At 40.9% G+C, this 21,039-nt stretch overlaps 3 protein-coding genes across 3 annotated transcripts in view; 1 reads left to right on the forward strand and 2 right to left on the reverse strand.

The window, feature by feature from the left end:
• Positions 1 to 20: 20 nt before the first annotated feature.
• Positions 21 to 8,633, reverse strand: LOC138958440 (uncharacterized). The gene is made up of 5 exons (XM_070329592.1): positions 8,419 to 8,633; positions 6,580 to 6,673; positions 6,151 to 6,310; positions 3,466 to 3,621; positions 21 to 2,054 (listed from the first exon to the last, which is right to left on the reverse strand). The coding sequence occupies exons 1-5, from the start codon at positions 8,547 to 8,549 to the stop codon at positions 1,813 to 1,815; spliced, it is 783 nt and encodes a 260-aa protein (XP_070185693.1). The 5' UTR covers positions 8,550 to 8,633; the 3' UTR covers positions 21 to 1,812.
• A 2-nt stretch (positions 8,634 to 8,635) lies between these two features.
• Positions 8,636 to 17,759, forward strand: LOC138958436 (AP-4 complex accessory subunit Tepsin-like). Its single transcript, XM_070329589.1, has 12 exons — positions 8,636 to 8,739; positions 9,163 to 9,235; positions 9,621 to 9,712; positions 10,006 to 10,099; positions 10,582 to 10,649; positions 11,744 to 11,831; positions 12,424 to 12,495; positions 12,827 to 13,036; positions 14,453 to 14,567; positions 15,823 to 16,027; positions 16,425 to 16,565; positions 17,147 to 17,759. Exons 1-12 carry the CDS (start codon positions 8,686 to 8,688, stop codon positions 17,213 to 17,215), a joined length of 1,281 nt encoding a protein of 426 aa, XP_070185690.1. The 5' UTR covers positions 8,636 to 8,685; the 3' UTR covers positions 17,216 to 17,759.
• A 1,622-nt stretch (positions 17,760 to 19,381) lies between these two features.
• The window catches only part of LOC138958442 (L-xylulose reductase-like), an 87,753-nt gene continuing 86,095 nt past the window's right edge, over positions 19,382 to 21,039 (reverse strand). The window contains exon 7 of the mRNA XM_070329594.1: positions 19,382 to 20,795. Coding sequence (XP_070185695.1) covers positions 20,692 to 20,795 — 104 coding nt within the window. The 3' untranslated portion in view covers positions 19,382 to 20,691. The remainder of the gene's footprint in view (positions 20,796 to 21,039) is intronic.

Below are 21,039 nucleotides of genomic sequence, written 5' to 3' on the forward strand. Positions count from 1 at the left end.
CATAAACTCTCATTAGCTGCACACAAACCTGTGTAACCTGCAAGGAAATCTTGCAATGCTGAAATGGATCACAACCACTTGCTCAAACCAAAAAAACAAAAACCAGGTCATGTATATAAACTTAATCTGCATACCTTTATAAACGTGAGGTCACTTGATTTTGTAAGGCTCCAGGCACATTATAGTTGAAACATTACTTTTCTTCTTACTATTTTCAACATGAGCAAGTTGCACGCAAACCAACCTTGCACTAGTCTGTAACTAAATGTCAACACCAACAAGGAAGTCAAGGCCTCGCTTGAAAACACGAAGACTCACAATGACATCACCTACATCAAGCTTTGACCATCGCATTCATTATGGTCACAACCTAGACTTGTCCTTCATTTGCAAAAAGTATAAGGAAACACAAATATGGCATGACCACTAGCAGTTCAGCGTCTGCAGAGCCTTTGCATTCCACTGCCTAGCTTGGGTCTCGTGACTTTACATTACTCAAAAAGTGTTCAAAGGAGTATTATTTTAAACATGATAAAACGAACAACAGAGGAAAAAAGAAACTAAGTGATTGCACCACAATACCAGGGGAGCAAAGTTGACCTGTGTATCCCCTAATGATGTAATCTCTGCAGTTATGGTGACAACAGACATGCCTGATCAAATTAATAAAAGAAAAATGAGTGTCCATTTCAGATCTTTTTCTGCCAATGATAACACTAAGGCACAGTAAGCCTCCCGTAAACCATCACAGAGCTCCCCGAGCGTCTACATACAGTACAAGCACTTCCATTTGAACGCTCACCGAACGGGAACATCCTGGCTGCTTTCTGTTGAGCGTGAGAAATTTTCAAAGAATTTATTTTCGTGGACTTGGTCCAACAACAATGGCGCCTCGTTTTGGTGCTGGACGGCTGTTATGATACCGGAAATCACGCCCGGACAGTAAGCCTCCCGTAAACCATCACAGATACTGTCGGGCTTTTACACACAGTACAAACACCCTTCCATTTGAACGCTCACCAAACGGGAACATCCTAGGTGCCCTACGTAAAGAGCGAGCAATTTTTAAAGAAACCTTTTTGGACCCATCCTGAACTCGGGTCAAACATGAGTTACTTCCCTTCAGGTCTCATTCTATCGATGTAAACTGGCGATAGCCGTGAATCGATGATTATCAAAATGTTTTTGGACCGTGGTGCGTTTTTACGCTAGACCTAACTTTTAAAATCTAAATAATAAATTGACAGCTTGTTACAAACATTCTTTAATCATAAAAGAATTCTTTTTTCATCAAGACAAGATCAGTACAATTCGAAGTTGTGAAAGTTTGAAAAAAGAAAAGCCCGGAAGCAGGGTCACGCAAGGGTCGTAGCAGACGACGGTTTATCAGTGCATATCGCCGTTCCTCTCAACAGTCAAAAGCCATCGCTAGAGTTCTTGTGAACCACAGCCGTTTGTTTCGTGCATAAAAACGTGCTATTGTAAATAAGCTCACATCGAGTCGCATTCAAATGACTAACTGACGACTACATTGTGAAAAAGGGAAACTGGATCACACAGGTTCACGTTGGCTCAGGGGTAAGATAAACCACGCAAAAAAAAATTCTTTGAAAAATGCTCGCTCTTTACGTAGGCCACCTAGGATGTTCCCGTTTGGTGAGCGTTCAAATGGAAGGGTGTTTGTACTGTGTGTAAAAGCCTGACCGTATCTGTGATGGTTTACGGGAGGCTTACTGTGCCTTTAACATGACTAACAGACTTCTTTCTGAGTTGTCATTCCAAAAGAACAGTCCATAATTATGTAACACCAAATCAAGTCTTCTTTTTCTTTACTGGCTTGTCGCTGCTTGTAGTTTTGCGCTTGTTTTTGGATGAGGCAGTTGTATCCTGACCATTTGATGCGGAGCGAGTCTTGTCGTGGTCTGCTGATTCTGTGGTTGACGGTGTCTTGTGGTCAAGCATAGCAAGAACATTGTCCAGTTTCAGCGTCTTGGCCATCTGCAGTGTCCACAGAGCAAGTTCCACATGGTGAGGTGTCCAGCCAAACTCTCCATCTGAACGAACACAAAATCAATATTACAGGACTGTTCATTGGTTAAGCAGAAAAATACAATATAAATTGTTCAATAAATCAAGATCTGACCCCTATTTTATGCCTAAATGTTATCTGAAATTAAGAATGTTCACTGAAATGGCACAAGCCCTACCTACAAAATGAATCCATTTCTCTAGATAAACCTCACTGAATAATATAATACATGCCATGTTTAATAATTATCAAGCCAAATAACACAGTAACAAAAATCACATTTTTTTGCCAAACTGCTCACAAGCAACACCAGGCATGGGAATTGTCCGCCGAAAGGCAAATTTCCGCCGATTTTTTTGTTTCGTTCGGCCGAAAAAGCAAAATGGGGGAGGCAAAAATGGTTCTAAAAATTTAATTTAACCACTTGCCTGCCTTAAGACAGGTATACCCGTCCTGCGCTTGTGCAGCCGCAGCGCCTTAGGACGGGTTTACCGGTTTACCCGTCTTGACGGTTCCGGGATTTTCCAGAAGTGCGATGTCACTGCTGACACAAAAATAGCAGCCAATGGCTTGGTAGGATACCTCATTCTCATGAATAAACATAAATGGTGACGCGGTTTTGCGTCTGAAGGCTATATTCGGCCTTGGCGACAGAATAGGGGAGAGAAATCTCGACTCGTCAAAATGGCAAACGGTGAAAGTCGACCGGGCCACGGTAGGGAAAAACAAAGCCGGACTGACGCTACAGGCGGTGCAAATGACTATGGATACTGACAGGGGAAGGGGGAGATCTTCTTTCGGACGATTCGTTGCAAACAGGTAGATGATAGTGATTATAATCCTTTCTTGGAGCGAGCAAAACAGCCACCTGTGTTTGATCCACAGGCACCGGAAGATGCGCCGGACTGATTTTTCAAAAGTTCATATTTAAACATCTAATCATTATAAGCCAAACTAATTATTATTTCCATGATTAGACACTAAAAACAGATTCTTGGTTCAATTTCCCTTAAAAATAACATAGGTTTTTACTTACCTACCTACTGCCAGTTTGGAACTAGAATTTTTTGTGAATTATTACACCCCGATCTCCAATATTCCCTGGCAGTCAGGAATGCACATACGCAAGTTTTGATTGGCAGTGTAAGGGTTAATGGCAAACTTGGAGCTCAGATGACGCCAAATCGCACCATTTGGGTTCTTTGGAGAAAAACAATTCCTGGGGGGGGGGGGGGGGGGGGATGTCCCCGAACCCCCCTAGCAGGGCAAGGCGCTTTGCCTCGTCAACTTTGCTATTACTTACACATTTTCAGCCTTTTTTCAATTCCCATGCCTGAACACAGAACATGGTTTCAGGTAGGTTGACTACACATGTGCACATAATTTTGTACACACACATACTCTTGCACACATACAAACACAAGCAGGTGCTTTACCCTCTTTCTTTAGAATCTTGGTGATGTCGGCAACTAGCTGGACATACTGCTGGTAGGCTGGGAGAGTGTACTTGAGAGGCTGAAGACCGGGCAAGGCCAGCATACTCTCATCCGCCATGAAGGGGGCATGCTGGGGTGCCCCTGCTGCAAGCACAGCTGAAAATTCCAGAAAGCTAGATTGTATTACCTTGGAACTCCCCTTTTAAGATCGCAAAAAATATGAGAAAATCTGGTATTAAAAATGGGGGTAATTTTATTGAGGTTATTCCGTTAACACTTTCGCGACGGGAGGTGACTATATTAGTAATAGCGCTGCAACGCCCACGGACGGGAAGTGACTATTTTAGTATTAGACATACAAGGTACACGACTCGTGATTGCTTCCCGGTTTTTGAAGCTTGCAGTAAATTGAGTTGTTTCCCTTGACACACTTGGTGTGCCCTTCCGCCATATGCAAAATTAGCCTGGTTTGTGCGGTTTTTTTGAGAAAAAAAATGAATCGAAGGCGAGCCTTGTCACGGGAGGAGATTCTCCGGATGTTGGATCTTGAGGACCCTGTAGATCATGATTCCGACGTGTTGTTTTCGCCTCAAGAAAGCGATAATAGCAGTGATATTGAGCAAGAAACAGTCCTGTTGTTGCTGCTAGTATGAGTCGGCAAACTACACGTGTTAGGGTGGTACTGCATGAATCTTCGAATGTGTAGTTGCAAGGGGGGCGTGGCAGCACTGATAACAATGGATGGCTGGAGCCTAATCCTTTTGGAAATGTTCATAGGTGTACAGTTGGGACTTTGTTGTGAAAATGTGACTTATATTCAATATGGATTACCTAGACATCATTTGGTGAGTGTCACAGTTTTGTTTCATTTGAGTCAGGATGCTGTGAGTGAATGCGGGATTTGCTTGTTTTTTTCTTTGTACTGTCTCCTTATTTCTGTGTAGAATTTTAACAATATTTCAGCTAATTCATAGGTTTTACACCTTGTTTGGTTATAAAATTATTTATAATACTTTCTGTTAAAAAATAACTTTTAACAAGAAGGGCAAAGCCCATACGACTCACATGCTTGACCTAAACCTAGCAATGACATCATACACTAAGAACTGCTTTACACATTTTTCCTACCAAAATACATGTGACCTTGACCCAAGGTCAAGGTCATGCAACACAAAGCTGTTAATTCAAGACATAGGAAGTACAATGGTGCTTATTGGCTTTTTCTACCATGAGATATGGTCACTTTTAGTGGTTCACTACCTTATTTTGGTCACATTTCATAAGGGTCAAAGTGACCTTGACCTTGATCATATGTGACCAAATGTGTCTCATGATGAAAGCATAACATGTGCCCCACATAATTTTTAAGTTTGAAACAGTTATCTTCCATAGTTCAGGGTCAAGGTCACTTCAAAATATGTATACAATCCAACTTTGAAGAGCTCCTGTGACCTTGACCTTGAAGCAAGGTAAACCAAACTGGTATCAAAAGATGGGGCTTACTTTGTCCTATATATCATATATAGGTGAGGTATTCAATCTCAAAAACTTCAGAGAAAATGGGAAAAATGTGAAAAATAGCTGTTTTTTAGACAACATTTATGGCCCCTGCGACCTTGACCTTGAAGCAAGGTCAAGATGCTATGTATGTTTTTTGGGGCCTTGTCATCATACACCATCTTGCCAAATTTGGTACTGATAGACTGAATAGTGTCCAAGAAATATCCAACGTTAAAGTTTTCCGGACGGACGGACGTCCGGACGGACGGACGGACGGACGGACGGACGACTCGGGTGAGTACATAGACTCACTTTTGCTTCGCATGTGAGTCAAAAAAGCAGTGGAAAAGAAAACACACACAAAAAAACATTAAAAAACACAAATTATCCCCCTTTCACCCCCCCTTTGCTAAAACAAATCGCGTGACAAACTTATAAATAGCACGACTGAACTGGGCATCCATTTTTTAATTAGTACACAAAATTTGGTGGTGATTGGACTTAATTCAAGCTTGCTAGACAGATTTCTTTACAGTTACTGTTTTTTGGGAAGTTTCTTGGTGGCAAGCTTGGGCAGGCAGGACGTTAACGCCGTGGCAATGCTAGTCACAATAGTGTTAAAAACCGAAAGTCTGACTCATAACTGAGCAAACAAGGTCTTAAAACGGGGGCTTCCACTGTACAGGGGTATCATGTGAAGCACCTCCCAATAAAGGGCACCTGTTATCCCTTGTACCTGTCATGAAAAGACACTTGCAATATTGGGACAATTCTGTAAAACTATACTAACTAATATTTGTGCTTGAGGTCTTTTTTTTTGCCAATGGAAAATGCAAACATGAATATTGACCCTAAACTTGTTGCCAGCAGGTAAATGGGTCACAAAGTGTAACTGTCATGCGTCGTATGAGTAGGATGGACCAGGGAAGTTCATGAAAGATTGAAACAATTTTTCCCTCTTGGCATGGGTATAGGAGAATCCCCGTAGTGTAACAACAAAATCAATAAATACATCTGCATAAGCACACACACAAACAAAAGAACACAGATGTGGGAACAGTCCAAACCTTTTGGGGAATATAAAGAATTAGGACCATGAGAAATATTCGTTACAAACTTGACTTTTTGCAAACGTGCAGGCTTGAATTTGGCAAATGAACCACACACACACAATTTATAACTAACCTGAAGCAGTAGCAGGGCCCACAGCTCTTAGCACTGTGAGGGCTTCGACAGCAGCCTTGATGCTTGGCAAAGCTTGGAATCCCTTCTTGCTGGCAGTCTCCACACTCTCTGCACTGTTCTCCTCCACCATTTGCTGTAGACGCGGCCGAAACTTCCCCCTCTGTAAAGTGTACAACACAGAATTTGAAGTAGGCTGTCTTTGCTGACACACAATGACAAACATACACAACAAATCAAGCCTACAAATGAAATGAACCTATAGTTTGCAAAGAGAGCTGGTCCATTTTTCAGTGATTGTCAAACTTGTATAGATAATCAACAGGCTGAAAACAAGGTTACTGAAATGCCTGAATCATTAAGAATTTGCACTACAAAAAACTTTGTGGTTTATAAAACTAACTCATATAAAATTTCATCACGATCAATTACCATCAGTTTCCATTTCATCAGCTTGGCCAGTTCTTCATGTGTAATGAACTTCTCACTTCTTCCACTGATCAGTTGCCGAAGCTCCTGCTGGTACCTGAAAAATTAATGGTAAGCAACACCTTTTTCAGTGAAATTATTGTTCATAGTTAAATGTCCAGCTCAAGAGTTATACAACTTACAAATACCCCTGTTCAAAAGATGCAAGTTTACCTTTTAGTTTTATCCTCATTGCACCTTGTCCACAATTTTGTTTTTCTTTCAAAAACTCCAAACAGTTCCTCTCACTCTCAGTCTGGGTGAGCTGCTTATGTTCTGAGTAAATAATATGAGTTATTTCTAATATGCTGACTGTTAGCAAATGATAACAGGCATGTCACTTGGAAGTCTTCCGTTGAAATGCACGTGCCTCAGATCAGCCATTCAGAGCATATCTGGGCGGGTACACATGAACTGTGACTTCAACGACAAACCTCAGTATATATCTATAGTTTGATCATTTACATAAGTTTGTCCATGTTATGTAAAGCGCCAGTCACCAGTGGAATCCCCCAGGGAAGTGTATTGGGCCCTCTGCTCTTCACCCTGTACATAAACGACTTGCCTAGCCAAGTCACCAGCTCTGTGAAGTTGTTTGCTGACGACACCAAGCTATATACCCGTACTGACGTGCCCTCAGGACCTGTTGTCATGCAGGAAGATCTGGACAATCTACAAGAGTGGTCTGACAACTGGCTCCTCAAGTTCCACCCAAAGAAGTGTAGTTTCCTTAAACTAGGCAAACAACACACAGAGACCAGCTATCACATGAAAGGGAGATCCGAAAGTGGTGAGGAGGTTAGCATCACTCTAGAAGAAAGCGAAACGGAGAAAGACCTTGGTGTACTTGTAGACAATCGCCTGAGTTTCAAGGGACATGTTGCACAAGCAACTGCGAAGGCAAACAAAACCTTAGGCATCATCAGGAGATCGTTTGAGCATCTGGATAGGGAGGTGTTTGTACAACTCTACAAGAGTCTTGTCAGGCCAATCCTTGAATATGGGCATTCAGTATGGCAACCACAGCAGAAACTGCTGTGCAAGGAAATAGAGGACGTACAGAGAAGGGCTACCAAACTGATATCGGCTCTCAGTGAGAAAACTTACCCAGAACGACTTGCTGTACTCAAACTACCGAGTCTCGAACACAGGCGTCTCCGAGGTGACATGATCGACCTCTACAAGTATATGCATGGGATCTACGACACAGGCAACCCGAATTTCCAGCTGGCCGAAACCAAAGACACTAGGGGAAACAGCCTCAAGTTGTACAAACCATTTTGTAGGCTGAACGTTCGGAGCTGCTTCTTCGCAGAAAGGGTGATTCCTCACTGGAACAGTCTGCCAGAAACAGTTGTGACAGCACCATCAGTGAACAGTTTCAAAGGAAGGCTGGACAATTTCTGGGCAGACAGACCAGAGAAATTCTCGCCAACGTGCTACCAATAACCGCCCGCGCATGCCAACAACAAAAGTGTTATTGGAGTACTATTCGACAGGATCGATGAACAGGCCTAAGGCCTTAAACATCGCAAACTTGTTCAAGTTCAAGTTCAAGTTCAAGTTATTTATTGAATTGTAGGAAATCCAGCATGATTCCATGACAGCAAAACAGCAACAGTGAAAAGAGTACGCCTTTCATGTGATCAATGTTGCTTCCAATACATATGTTGTATATATATATATCTCCACAACGGTTTGGGAAGAACACCCCAGTAGAAATACTAGAATCCCAACAGTGCAAGTTGATCTAGCAACCCATTTTACATTTAATGATTTATAGAGAGATGTGTGCACCAGTACCATGTGTCCAAACTTATGAGCTCCTTCCTCTTCTTCGCATCCTTTATGTTATCCGCCTTTGCTTTCAAAACCGCTTCATACTGCCCAAAAACTTGACGCCAGACAAACGATGGTTTTCCGAGCAAAGACATTGTTGTAGGTCTAGCGTCTTCTTTCCAAACCACGTCGCCTGTTCCCGCGATTACTGTACGAACAATTACTCCCACTGCTTCGAGAGACAAATAATTGGAGAGTTATATCCCTTGACAGAAGGGAGAAGTAAACAAAATGGCAGTAGAAACATTGAATTTCACAGCTGACCAGCTTGTCTTTGCAGGAAAGGTGAGTATTTGAATAGAAAGAGTATACAAAGAATAAGCTGAATGAATGAAGTTGAAGATTTGGTGAGGAAAGAGAAAGAGTGGTACCAAGAACAGATTCACAGAATCACACATCCAGCCCTCAACGAAAAAGGAGAAAAGAGTACTTAGATAGAGATGGGAAAAAGTCAAAATTGTGTGTCACTGTGTGTGTGTGTGTGTGTGTGTGTGTGCGGAGGGGGATAGTGTGTGTATGTGTATAGGTGTGTGTGTGCTTTCTACAGTATAAATAGTTAATAGTAGAATATATTCTAACAACCCGTCGTGGAAGAAAGGAGAAGGTCCTGAATACACATTGTATTCTGGCTTTCAAGTCAAACTCAAAGGACAAATTTGAAGGATGTCAAATTATTTTATTTTTTAATTTCTTTACTTTAATTTTCAGGTTGGAGTACTCATGAAGGGAACATCTGATGATGATTCACCAATACCTGGCTATTTATACAAGGAAATCAGTGGTATGGCACCTGTTTAACATCAATGCACCCACCGCATATTTTGTACCAACTAGGGTATGCAAGCAAAGCATCGTCATATCAGTCACATTATCTTTGATTGAAATTTTTACTCTGTAAAGCAATCACCTTAGGGTTCTGTTTGCTTCACTAAGCTTCAAAGGAAAGTTAATGCTGGATCGCTGTTCGGTATGACTTTAAATCATTGGCTTTACAGTGTACAATTATTATTACAGCAAAGCATTTGGTGAAAAAATGGGAATAAAAAAATTACAATCACTGAAAAGTGTGTTTTTTGGTTTGATCATAATTAGTGTTGTTTTTTACAAGACTAGTGATGTCGGCATGGCTCTTTTTGAGGGTTAATTACCAATATTCTTTCTTGCAGATATCAGTTACCAGTCACCCGCACATTGTGAGTTTCTTCTGGAGTTCCTGGTGAAAAGAATGGGCAAAAAATCTTGCCATGTCAAGTATAAGGTATATATTTTATGATTTTTTGGGGTTTAAATCGTTGTAGTGAACAGTATTAAGAAGACTGTAGAGTAAAAGTGATAGCTGTATGAAAGTGTACATTACTATGAGTCTATCCCATTTTGCCCCTTTATTTCATTGAGCAGAACACATTTTGTATGTGCACAGTGAACTGGCTTTAGTAATTGTCTGTAATTATTATTCCTTTTTTGATATATTTTGCCCATATTGTGATTTTTATACTATTATCACTCTGGTACTATGCAACATGATTTTGTTATTTTTCTCTTACTTTTCAGACTTTGAAGCTTGCAAAACATTTGGTGGAGAATGGGGATCCTGCCTTTAGAACCGCTCTCAGGCAGAATTCTCAGAGCATTCAGGAAGCAACAAGTAGGTGGTCACATTCTTCTGTATGATGATTAGATCTCTTACTCTTAGACTAGGCGAAGAAATTACAAGATAATTAAGATTCCAACAGAGGTTTGAATTTTGTCAGTGTTACCTTTGAGCATGTCTTAATTCATAGGTGCCATGCAGTGTATTTGTTCATTTTGGTATCTATTCCAAAACAGAGCAACAGAGTTTAAAATTATATCAATGTGTGATTTTATATCCCTGACTGCGAGCTAGTAGGCTCATACTATTTTCTGTATATTGGTAAGCATAGGTTTTCATCTCACAAGGATTCTGTTTGGTGATATACACAGTAATTATTACCTTGAAAATGTGCTCAACTCTGTTTTGTGGATGCATGAAGAAGTTTATTTCTTTGTATCTTTATAGCATCAGTAACAGGCCAATACATTGTTTATACTTGTGAACATCAGAGTGAAGTAAATATAATGCTATTGCTGGATTAATTATTTTCTCAGAATTCGGCGGCCCACCTGATCCTGTGCATGGCAACTTACCTTTTCTGGTTGTCCGAAAGCTAGCAAAGGTAGGTTCTTCAATCAGAGTTTTGAGTTTGGTTTGTTTCTGCATTTTTGTAAGTCTGCAGGTACATGTGCACGGATACAGTTTTTCTTTTCATGGGAGTTACAAAAAGGATATCTGATAAACAAAGGGAAGTAAGACTAAGAGCTCCAAATGCATACGACATGTGTAATGGAGTACGTAATACGAAAAGGATACTTGTTTTTGGCTCACGTAAGTGTAGCCTATGCGATAGTAACTTTGTCTGTCTGTGCGTGCGTGTGTGTTTGTGCGTGTGTATGTCTGTGGTAGAAACTCTAACATTTGAAGACGTCACATTACATTGACGTCACATTATGACGTAAGAGGGTTAGACGTCACGCGAAGGAAGTACTGAAAGTCTCGGTCATTATTATTTTGAGCGGGCCGAGACTCTGTTCCCTGTAAGTAGGCTACATGCAGACAGACAGATCTAGATCTAGTGTCTCGCTTTCTTGCACAGTTTCACCTATGCTCTTTCTGTGTGTGTGTGTGTGTGTGTGTGTGTGTGTGTGTGTGTGTGTGTGTGTGTGTGTGTGTGTGTGTGTGTGTATGTGACGGAGTGATTGAGTTTGTGTTACTGTTTGTTGATTTCTTACGTGAGCCTTGATGGCTTCGCCTCTTGTTAATTCATATCTCTCCCTTAAGTTGATACATTTGGTTTCTGATATTACATTTTGGAAAGTTCTGTAAAAAAGCTAACAGTAAAACAAAAACAATAGGAAAAACAAGGAAGGGAGACAAGTTTTTTAACTGATGGAATGCTAAGTAGAAAATGTACGTCCCCTCCCCCTTGAAGAAAACAACACATGTGAGATTTAGACATAAACATTGGACATAAACATAAAGTTAAACAAACTTTGTCTGACTGGTATGTGTTTGTGTGTGTATGGGTGTGCTTGGGTATACGTTAGTGTGTTTTTGTGTGTGCATGTTTGTGTGAGGAGAAGTTGCATGAGGAAAGAGGCACTTCTTGCAACTTATTATGCTAAATAACGAATATTTGTTTGTATGAGAGTTCCGTTTGTTTGGTTTAAACATGTTATGTTTTGTTTTATGTGTTTTACATTTGTTGTGCAGGAGCTGTGTCAGGTTGTGTTTGATGTTGATCAGGAGCCTGGCAGTCAGTCTACTCAGTCTCACAGCCCTGCGCAAACACAGACCATAGGTCAGTACCATGATGTGTTTCATTACGCCGCCTTTATGTAATAAAGCGGCGTATAGGTTTCACTCTGTCTGTTTGTTTCTCTGTTTGTCTGTTTCTCTGTCTAAGGATTAGACTTGTATCTCTGGTACTCTGGGGTCAATTGAGCTCAAATTTGGTGAGTAGCTTGGCATTGTGACGCATATGGTGTGTGCAAAACATTAGGTTCCTAACAATAGTCAAACCGGAGATATTAGCTTTATTTTGGATGGGGAGGAGGCTTGTAAGTGAGTCAGGTTGACCTCGATTCTATACTTCCTTGTTGTGGCTCAAGGTGTTAAACAAAGAAGAAGAAAGAAAGAAAAAGAGAATCCCCAGGTATTTTTTACACATTTCCACTGGCCTGTATTTGCTCTGGCTAAATTAAGTGTGTGGTATGTGTGTGCGTGTGTGTGAGTGTGTGTGTGTGTAACCTTTCATGTTTTATCAGCATTCTGTGCAAGTGTTTGAATAAAATCTGCACTCGACTATTCTGTGCAGCTAGTCTTAAATTTTATTCTTCTGTTGTTGATGTCTTGGTGTATTCTGTTTTTTTGTTTTTGTTTTTTGTGTGCAGTTGGTATAGGCCCTTCAGAAGGTTCAAGAGGCGGAAAATACCAAGGTTTTGGAAATACTCCCACAGCTAAAAGTGAGCGTCATTTTAAGAGAATTTTCCAGGGAAGTAGGCTGTTGCATTGAAGAAAAAAGTGTTTGGAGTCCCTTATTCATAAGTTATAGAAAAAAGTTGTTTTGAAAGTGAAATATTGTCAGACATACATACAACTGGGTAGAATTATACTTATTTATAGATGAATTTCTGTTTTGTCTTTTTTTCCTAAAGATTGAATTGGGGAAAAAAGGTTCAGCCAAGTCTGGAGTCGACCTGAAAAATCACACATCATAAGCAGACCTTGGTATGAATACTGTTCATCAAAACTTGGAGCAAAAAAAATGTATTGTTTGCTATATGTGTTTTGTAGAATCACTAGGTCACACAATTCAGGATGGACTGGAAAAGCTAGCCGAACAGTTCAGTGAAACATCGGCCCAGCGACAAGCTGCTTTGTTAGCACAGTTCGAGGACTCTGCAGGGGATTATGTGCCACCAGTTGTGGCCCCTGTTTCACCACCTTACCAGCCTGAGTTATGCACCCACAAACAAAAAGATGTAGCAGTTTCACCTAAAAAAGGTAAAGCATGACTGTGCAAAATGTGTATAATATGGTGTTAGAGTAATGTTCCCCATGCACTTTTTTCAAGACTGGTGATGAGGCACCAAAACAAAAATAATCTGTTTACGGTATCCCGACCGACCCTATTTTTTCGCGCGACCCTAGACTTTTTTTTGGCATTTGGGGGAGGAAAAAAAAAAATCTTTGTTTTTTGGCAAAATAACTTAAAAATGTTTTTTTTGGAGGGAAAAAAATTTAAAAATCCCGACCTACCGACCCTATTTTGTTGGCCTATGTTACCGTAAACAGACTATTTTTTGTTGTTGTTGGCCTAACTGATATACAGTGGGAACCCTGTTGTTAGACCCAAAACAAATCCGAGAATATCAGGTCTCACAAGGGAGAGATTTAAACAATGGAGGTTAATTTACAGATATTATTTACAGAAAATCTGGTGGAATAGGTGGGTGATCTGTAATGGGGGGTCTCTTCTTCTCTTCTTCTTCTTCGTTCATGGGCTTAGACTCCCACGTTCACTCATGTTTTAAGCACAAGTGGAGTTGTACGTGTATGACCGTTTTTACCCCGCCATTCAGGCAGCATACGCCGATTTCGGGGGAGGTATGCTGGGTATTTTCGTGTTTCTATAACCCACCGAACTCTGACATGGATTACAGGATCTTTTCCGTGCGCACTTGGTCTTGTGCTTGCGTGTACACACGAAGGGGGTTAAGTCACAAGCAGGTCTGCACATAAGTTGACCTGGGAGATCGGAAAAATCTCCACTCTGCACCCACCAGGCGGCAGCGACCGGGATTCGAACTCACGACCTCCCGATTAGGAGGCCGACGTCTTACCACCATGCCACTGCGCCCGTCAATGGGGGGTCTCAAAAGGAGAAGGGGGTGGGGTGAGGTTCCATTGTATCAAGTTGCTTTATTCCTTTATGATGTAAAAGTTTTGCATTTGTTGGTTACGAGCAGGCTGTGACCCCCCGCGGGTTAGGGGGAAGAATTTACCCGATGCTCCCCAGCATGTCGTAAGAGGCGACTAACGGATTCTGTTTCTCCTTTTACCCTTGTTAAGTGTTTCTTGTATAGAATATAGTCAATGTTTGTAAAGATTTTAGTCAAGCAGTATGTAAGAAATGTTAAGTCCTTTGTACTGGAAACTTGCATTCTCCCAGTAAGGTAATACATTGTACTACGTTGCAAGCCCCTGGAGCAAATTTTTGATTAGTGCTTTTGTGAACAAGAAACAATTGACAAGTGGCTCTATCCCATCTCCCCCCTTTCCCCGTCGCGATATAACCTTCGTGGTTGAAAACGACGTTAAACATCAAATAAAGAAAGAAAGATTTGTTGGTTACGAGCAGACTGTGCGAATGGTGGTTTTCATTGAACAGTTGTTCACAATTTTGTTTTCATTTCACAGTTGTTGCCAAGCATGTGCCTGGTCGTGCTGGGGGTGGTTGGGAAGATGACCTTGATGCTCCCCAAGGTCAGGTGTCAGGGACGCAAAGCGAAGGGAGCAGTGAGCAGTCAGACAGGTACAAGAAAGTTATAATGTCATTATTATCTCAGGGCGGGGATGTAGCTCGGTAGCTCGATTTGTATCCAGTTGGTCGCTGTCAGCGTGAGTTCGTCCCCACGTTCGGCGAGAGATTTATTTCTCAGAGTCAACTTTGTGTGCAGACTCTCCTCGGTGTCCGAACACCCCCGTGTGTACACGCAAGCACAAGACCAAGTGCGCACGAAAAAGATCCTGTAATCCATGTCAGAGTTCGGTGGGTTATAGAAACACGAAAATACCCAGCATGCTTCCTCCGAAAGCGGCGTATGGCTGCCTAAATGGCGGGGTAAAAACGGTCATACACGTAAAAGCCGTGGGAGTTTCAGCCCATGAACAAACAAACAAACAAACAATTATTATCTCAGAGAAAGAGAGAGAGAGAGGTGGGTAGGTGTGGGGTGGAGGAGGAGGAAGGACCGATTTTTGTTTTGTTTCAAAAGCAAACTTATGTAAAAATAATCAACCAATACATGTACTTGGATGACAGCAGAAATGACGATGATGTATAAGTTAGTAAGTTGACTGACACTGTTTAACCTTTCAACGAATCAGGTACTATTTTGACTATAACACATTCCGTATCCTTCATACTGCACCTCATACTCATCTAGGAAAACACAAACTCTGATGTATGCCTTCGAGTGCTCCTTGCTGATTGAATCCGTGTCTGTATGGTTTGAATGTATAATACCTCTTAAACAGACACACATCTCTTATTATTTGAGCTGTTGCTTGTCAAATTGTGTTAGGCTTGTGCTTTGTGTGTCTGTGTGTGCTTTGTGTGTCTGTGTGTGCTTTGTGTGGCTTTGTGTGTCTGTGTGTGCTTTGTGTGCTTTGTGTGTCTGTGTGTGCTTTGTGTGTCTGTGTGTGCTTTGTGTGGCTTTGTGTGTCTGTGTGTGCTTTGTGTGCTTTGTGTGTCTGTGTGCTTTGTGTGTGCTTTGTGTGTCTGTGTGTGCTTTGTGTGTGCTTTGTGTCTGTGTGCTTTGTGTGTGCTTTGTGTGTCTGTGTGTGCTTTGTGTGTCTGTGTGTGCTTTGTGTGTCTGTGTGTGCTTTGTGTGTCTGTGTGTGCTTTGTGTGTCTGTGTGTGCTTTGTGTGTCTGTGTGTGCTTTGTGTGTCTGTGTGTGCTTTGTGTGTCTGTGTGTGCTTTGTGTGTCTGTGTGTGCTTTACGTTCATTACTTACTTTGCACTGGCATGCACACACGGACCTTCCTGTATGCTTGTCTGTCACAGATTGGAGGCTGTATCAGCCCCCGACTGGTCGGCGGAGGAACAGATAGTCACAGAAAACCTACAGCTGAGTGACAGGAGTCAGTTCTTTCTGTTGAGACCCTCTAACCTCAAGGTCTTCAAGAAGAGATGCCAAGGCCTCAACAGTGAGAAGATTGTAGAGTTCATCAACAATAGGATGCAGTCAGCTGATGATTATGTTGTGGTGGTAAGTTTAATGTTGCACATTGTTATTTGATTTTGATGAAAGCCTGAGTGAAAGAAGTGAAATAGACAGCATATTGGTCATGACTGTGAAGTTAGGCGCAACTCGTTTTCATAAAGAAAGAGGCGCTGAGCTGGTGTTCCTGAGTCACATTTCTTTATATTGAATGTAAAATAGCTGTTGCAAATTCTTCACACACACACACACACACACACACACACACACACATACACACACACAGAGGTTTTAGTTTAATTTTTTTATGACAGTATTCTTTTGGTACCAAGCCCTGGTATGTCAGCAGAGAGCAGAGTACCAGCAATCAGGCGATAGTAAAGGAGCCTCAAACAGATTTTGCGACTCAAATTACAATTTTCATGCTCTTTTTATCATTATTCAGCGTGCCATGCTGCTACTGGAAACATTTCTGGTGAGAAGTGACACAGTGAGCCTGGACTTTATCGTCACTACATGCCACCAGCAGCTGAACAAGCTTGTCCACAAGGGCACTGACCAGCGCATCAAGGACAAAGCCATCAAGGTCAGTAAATAGTTTGTGGTCAAGGTCACTTGGTAGTCTGCATTGAAGTTTTTCCATAGAGGAAAAGGGTTGAGAATTTTATCGAAATGCTTCAGCAGGCCTGGAGACATTTTTTAGTAGACATTTACTGTGAAGAATATTTCAAACAAGGAAACGTATATGAACATGCCTGCACACACTCGTACACACACACACACACACACACACACACACACACACACACACACACACACACACACCCTTTGCCAAACATACAGTGGAACCCCCCTTTTAAGACCTCCAAAAATCTGAGAAAATCAGGTCTTAAAAGGAGGGAGTCTTAAAATGGGGGGGGGGGGGGGGGGGGCAATTTACAGCATTACAAATAGATAACCTTAAAAAAAAGGGAGGGGTGGGGGGAGGGGGGGTGTCTACTTTACTTGATCACTCACATGGAGGCCTACACGCAGACCAACATGTGCACGATACACAAATGCATGGAAACAGATGTTGCAATGTTCTTATGTATGTTTTAACCCTGCATTATGTCGCTGTTCATAACATTTACTTATTGATTTTGATGTCCGACTTTCCTGTTTCAGACCATAAGAGGCCTGGAGTGTTATTCAAGTGTTCCAGACATTCTAGCATTAATCAGTGCTGAGAGTTGACGATACTCCTATTTTCGCCTCTCTTGGTTTTCAGGTGCGAGTGACATAAATGTTGTGCAATGCCATGGTGGAAAACTATGACAGTTTTGTTCTCAGACTCAGAGGACAATAGGTCAGATAGACCTGGATTGAAAATATGCATACGTAAAATCTCCTGGCTACCAAAACATTCTTCTGTCAGAAGATCTCTTTCATGACAAAACTATTGGACGGTCGACCAAACAGGGGTCAGACCAGTGCGTCAGATCAAAAACGTATGCGTCAGTTACCGAAGACCGAGGCTGTGATCCTTTTAAGAAAACAGTGATATTTTCCGTGTAAATCAAGACAAGTGAGTGGCTTGATGCTGTTTTATTTTTGTTGTTTGTTTGTAATTAGGTATCATGGCCGTTATGCATTTTGCATATTCATGGTGATCTGCACACCTTGTATAACAGCTAGAAGGATGCTTGTATGAGTAAAAAGTGATAGAAAGGTGTGCTTATGAAAGTCATGTTCTTGGTCATATTACTGTCTGGACAGAACCACAATAAAGTTGTTGAGACATTGAATATAAGGCTTCTGGTATTATGTACCTATTAGGTTGAAGGATGATGTAAAATTGTGTCTCTATGTGAGAGAAAGAGGGAGAGAAAGCGTGTGTGTGTGTGTGTGTGTGTGTGTGTGTGTGTGTGTGTATGTATGTGTGTGTGTGTGTGTGTGTGTGTGTGTGTGTGAGTGTGTTGTGTGTGAGTGTGTGAGTGTGTGTGAGTGTGTGTGAGTGTGTGTGTGTGTGAGTGTGTGTGTGTGTGTGTGTGTGTGTGTGTGTGTTTACCAAGTACTTCACTGTTCTAAAAGCACAGATAAAACAAGATGCGTAAGGCGAAATAACATTTAGTCAAGCTGTCAAACTCACAGAGGGAAACTGAACGCACTGCATTTTTCACCAAGACCGCATACTCGTAGTTTCGTCAGTCCACCACTCGTGGCAAAGGCAGTGAAATCGACAAGCCAGAATAGTGCGGTAATGGTCGCGCTGAGTAGGATAACACGCTTTTCTGTACATGTATCTCTATTCTTTTTAGTGTACTGAGTTTGTTTTTAATCCAAACATCATATCTATATGTGGGGCGGGGATGTAGCTCAGTCGGTAGCGCGCTGGATTTGTATCCAGTTGGCCGCTGTCAGCGTGAGTTCGTCCCCACGTTCGGCGAGAAATTTATTTCTCAGAGTCAACTTTGTGTGCAGACTCTCCTCGGTGTCCGAACACCCCCGTGTGTACGTAATACACGCAAGCACAAGACCAAGTGCGCACGAAAAAGATCTTGTAATCCATGTCAGAGTTCGGTGGGTTATAGAAACACGAAAATACCCTGCATGCTTCCTCCGAAAACGGCGTATGGCTGCCTAAATGGCGGGGTAAAAAACGGTCATACACGTAAAATTCCACTCTTGCAAAAAACACGAGTGTACATGGGAGTTTCAGCCCACGAACGCAGAAGAAGAAGAATATCTATATGTTTTTGGAATCAGGGACCGACAAGGAATAAGATGAAATTGTTTCTAAATCGATTTCGGACAATTAATTTTTATCATAATTTTCATATTTTTAATTTTCAGAGCTTGTTTGTAATCCAAATATAACATATGTATATGTTTTTGGAATCAGAAAATGACGAAGAATAAGATGAAATTGTTTTTGGATCGTTTAAAAAAATTTTTTTTAATGAAAAGTTTCCGATTTTTAATGACCAAATTCATTAATTATTTTGTAAGCCACCAAGCTGAAATGCAATACCAAAGTCCGGCCTTCGTCAAAGATTGCTTTGCCAAAATTTCAATCAATTTGATTGAAAAATGAGGGTGAGACAGTGCCGCCTCAACTTTTACAAAAAGCCGGATATGACGTCATCAAAGACATTTATCGAAAAATTTTTAAAAAAGTCCGGGGATATCATTCCCAGGAACTCTCATGTCAAATTTCATAAAGATTGGTCCAGTAGTTTAGTCTGAATCGCTCTACACACACACACACAGACACACACACACACACACACACATACACCATTCGTTACAGACACAGACACACACAGACACACATACACCACGACCCTCGTCTCGATTCCCCCTCTATGTTAAAACATTTAGTCAAAACTGGACTAAATGTAAAAAGGACAAAAATAAGACTGCAGTATAAAACAATTTTATTTACGACAGCAAGCTAAACATTGGCATATCTTTAACAAAATCAGTAACATAATGGGAATATTCATATTATTTTGTTCATGATCAGTGAACTGAACAGATCAGGCCAAAAAAAAAAATAGGTCTGTTTACGGTAACCCGACCGACCCTAGTTTTTTCGCGCGACCCTAGACTTTTTTTTGGCATTTGGGGAAAAAAAAAAAAAAAAATCTTGTTTTTTTGGCAAAATAACGTAAAAATATGGTTTTTTTGGAAAAAAAAAAAAAAAAAAAAAAAAAAAAACAATCCCGACCTACCGACCCTATTTTTTTGGCCTAGGTTACCGTAAACAGACCTATTTTTTTTTTTGGCCTCAGTTTGTGATGAGCTGTGTAGACGTTCAGAACACCTTTGTCGGCCAACAAGAGCATTCTTCTGTATTTTTACTTTTAAAGTTGTGTGTGTGTGTGTCAGTAGTGTTTTATGAAAGTGTGTAATTATGTATAATGTAAGTACAATGTATGTGTAAAGTAAGTATACAAACACTCAGCACCAAATTGGCACATGCTTGAAATCATAAAAACTGATCATACTCTCACTGGAGAGAAACTAAAGATAAGCGACTGAGTGATAATATAACTATACTTTATCATCTTTCACAAGAAACACAGACTACTGATGCAGTTATCCATCTGTGATACTGGAAATAATGTTTTAAACACTCATGTATTATATTCATGCAGGATCACTCACTTCAATCAATCAATTAATCCATCAATCATCCATTCACTTCAACCAGTTCTCAATTCATTGATTCTGGACAGTCGCTTATCATAATTTCAAAGACTCATGAAGTAATGTTTCCATTGCTGTTTATATATGGAATGCACCAGTGTGCATGCGGAAAGCATGAAACAGTTTTCTTTAGCAAGAGGAGATGATAATATGAAATAGACAAGATTTACTCTCTCTTTGGTCTGTCATCCCATGTAAATTAAAGGAAGAAATTTGTAACCATGGCCAAACTGAGACAAGCAAAATCATTCAAAGTTATCTGTTTTGAGAGGTAGTTTTCAAAAACTGGGACACGTCCAAATTAATTTTTATTCAGTATTGTACAGCACTTACAACTATAGTAGAACTTGCGGCAAAGAAATATAATCTTTTTTATAATATCATGCAACATGACGCAGGTTTGGTCAGCGCAAAGCACAAAGAAGAGCCCCCTTAAAAAAATAGAAAAATAAAATAAAATAAAAATCTTGCTACAATTTTTGACTTGAATAAACCATCTTTTATCTCCCTGGCACCAGTTAGTTGCAGAGCAGACCGCCATCAACGACAAGCGTGGTACCGTTGACCATGGCAGCCTGGTCACTCAGCAGGAACAGGACTGCGTTTGTCACGTCTTCAATTTCTGAAATACAGACAGGGAAAGCATGTATCAGTAACGCCAAGGTGTGTGAAAAACTTCGGAAACTTTTAGCAAACATTTTGGCAAAGCTTTCTAAAAACAAGTCCTCGCAACATCCCTTATGTTTTACAGCGCACATAAATTAGAAAGTAAGGATGTTTGCAAATGAAGCTGCTGTAAATGTACTTGGCACATGTGGTTGTGTTCTTGGCACCTGTGGTTATGTTCCTGGCACCTTGGTTGCACT

This window comes from Littorina saxatilis, linkage group LG2 (genome assembly GCF_037325665.1).
Source record: "Littorina saxatilis isolate snail1 linkage group LG2, US_GU_Lsax_2.0, whole genome shotgun sequence".
In the NCBI taxonomy this organism is placed as follows: Eukaryota; Metazoa; Mollusca; class Gastropoda; order Littorinimorpha; family Littorinidae; genus Littorina; species Littorina saxatilis.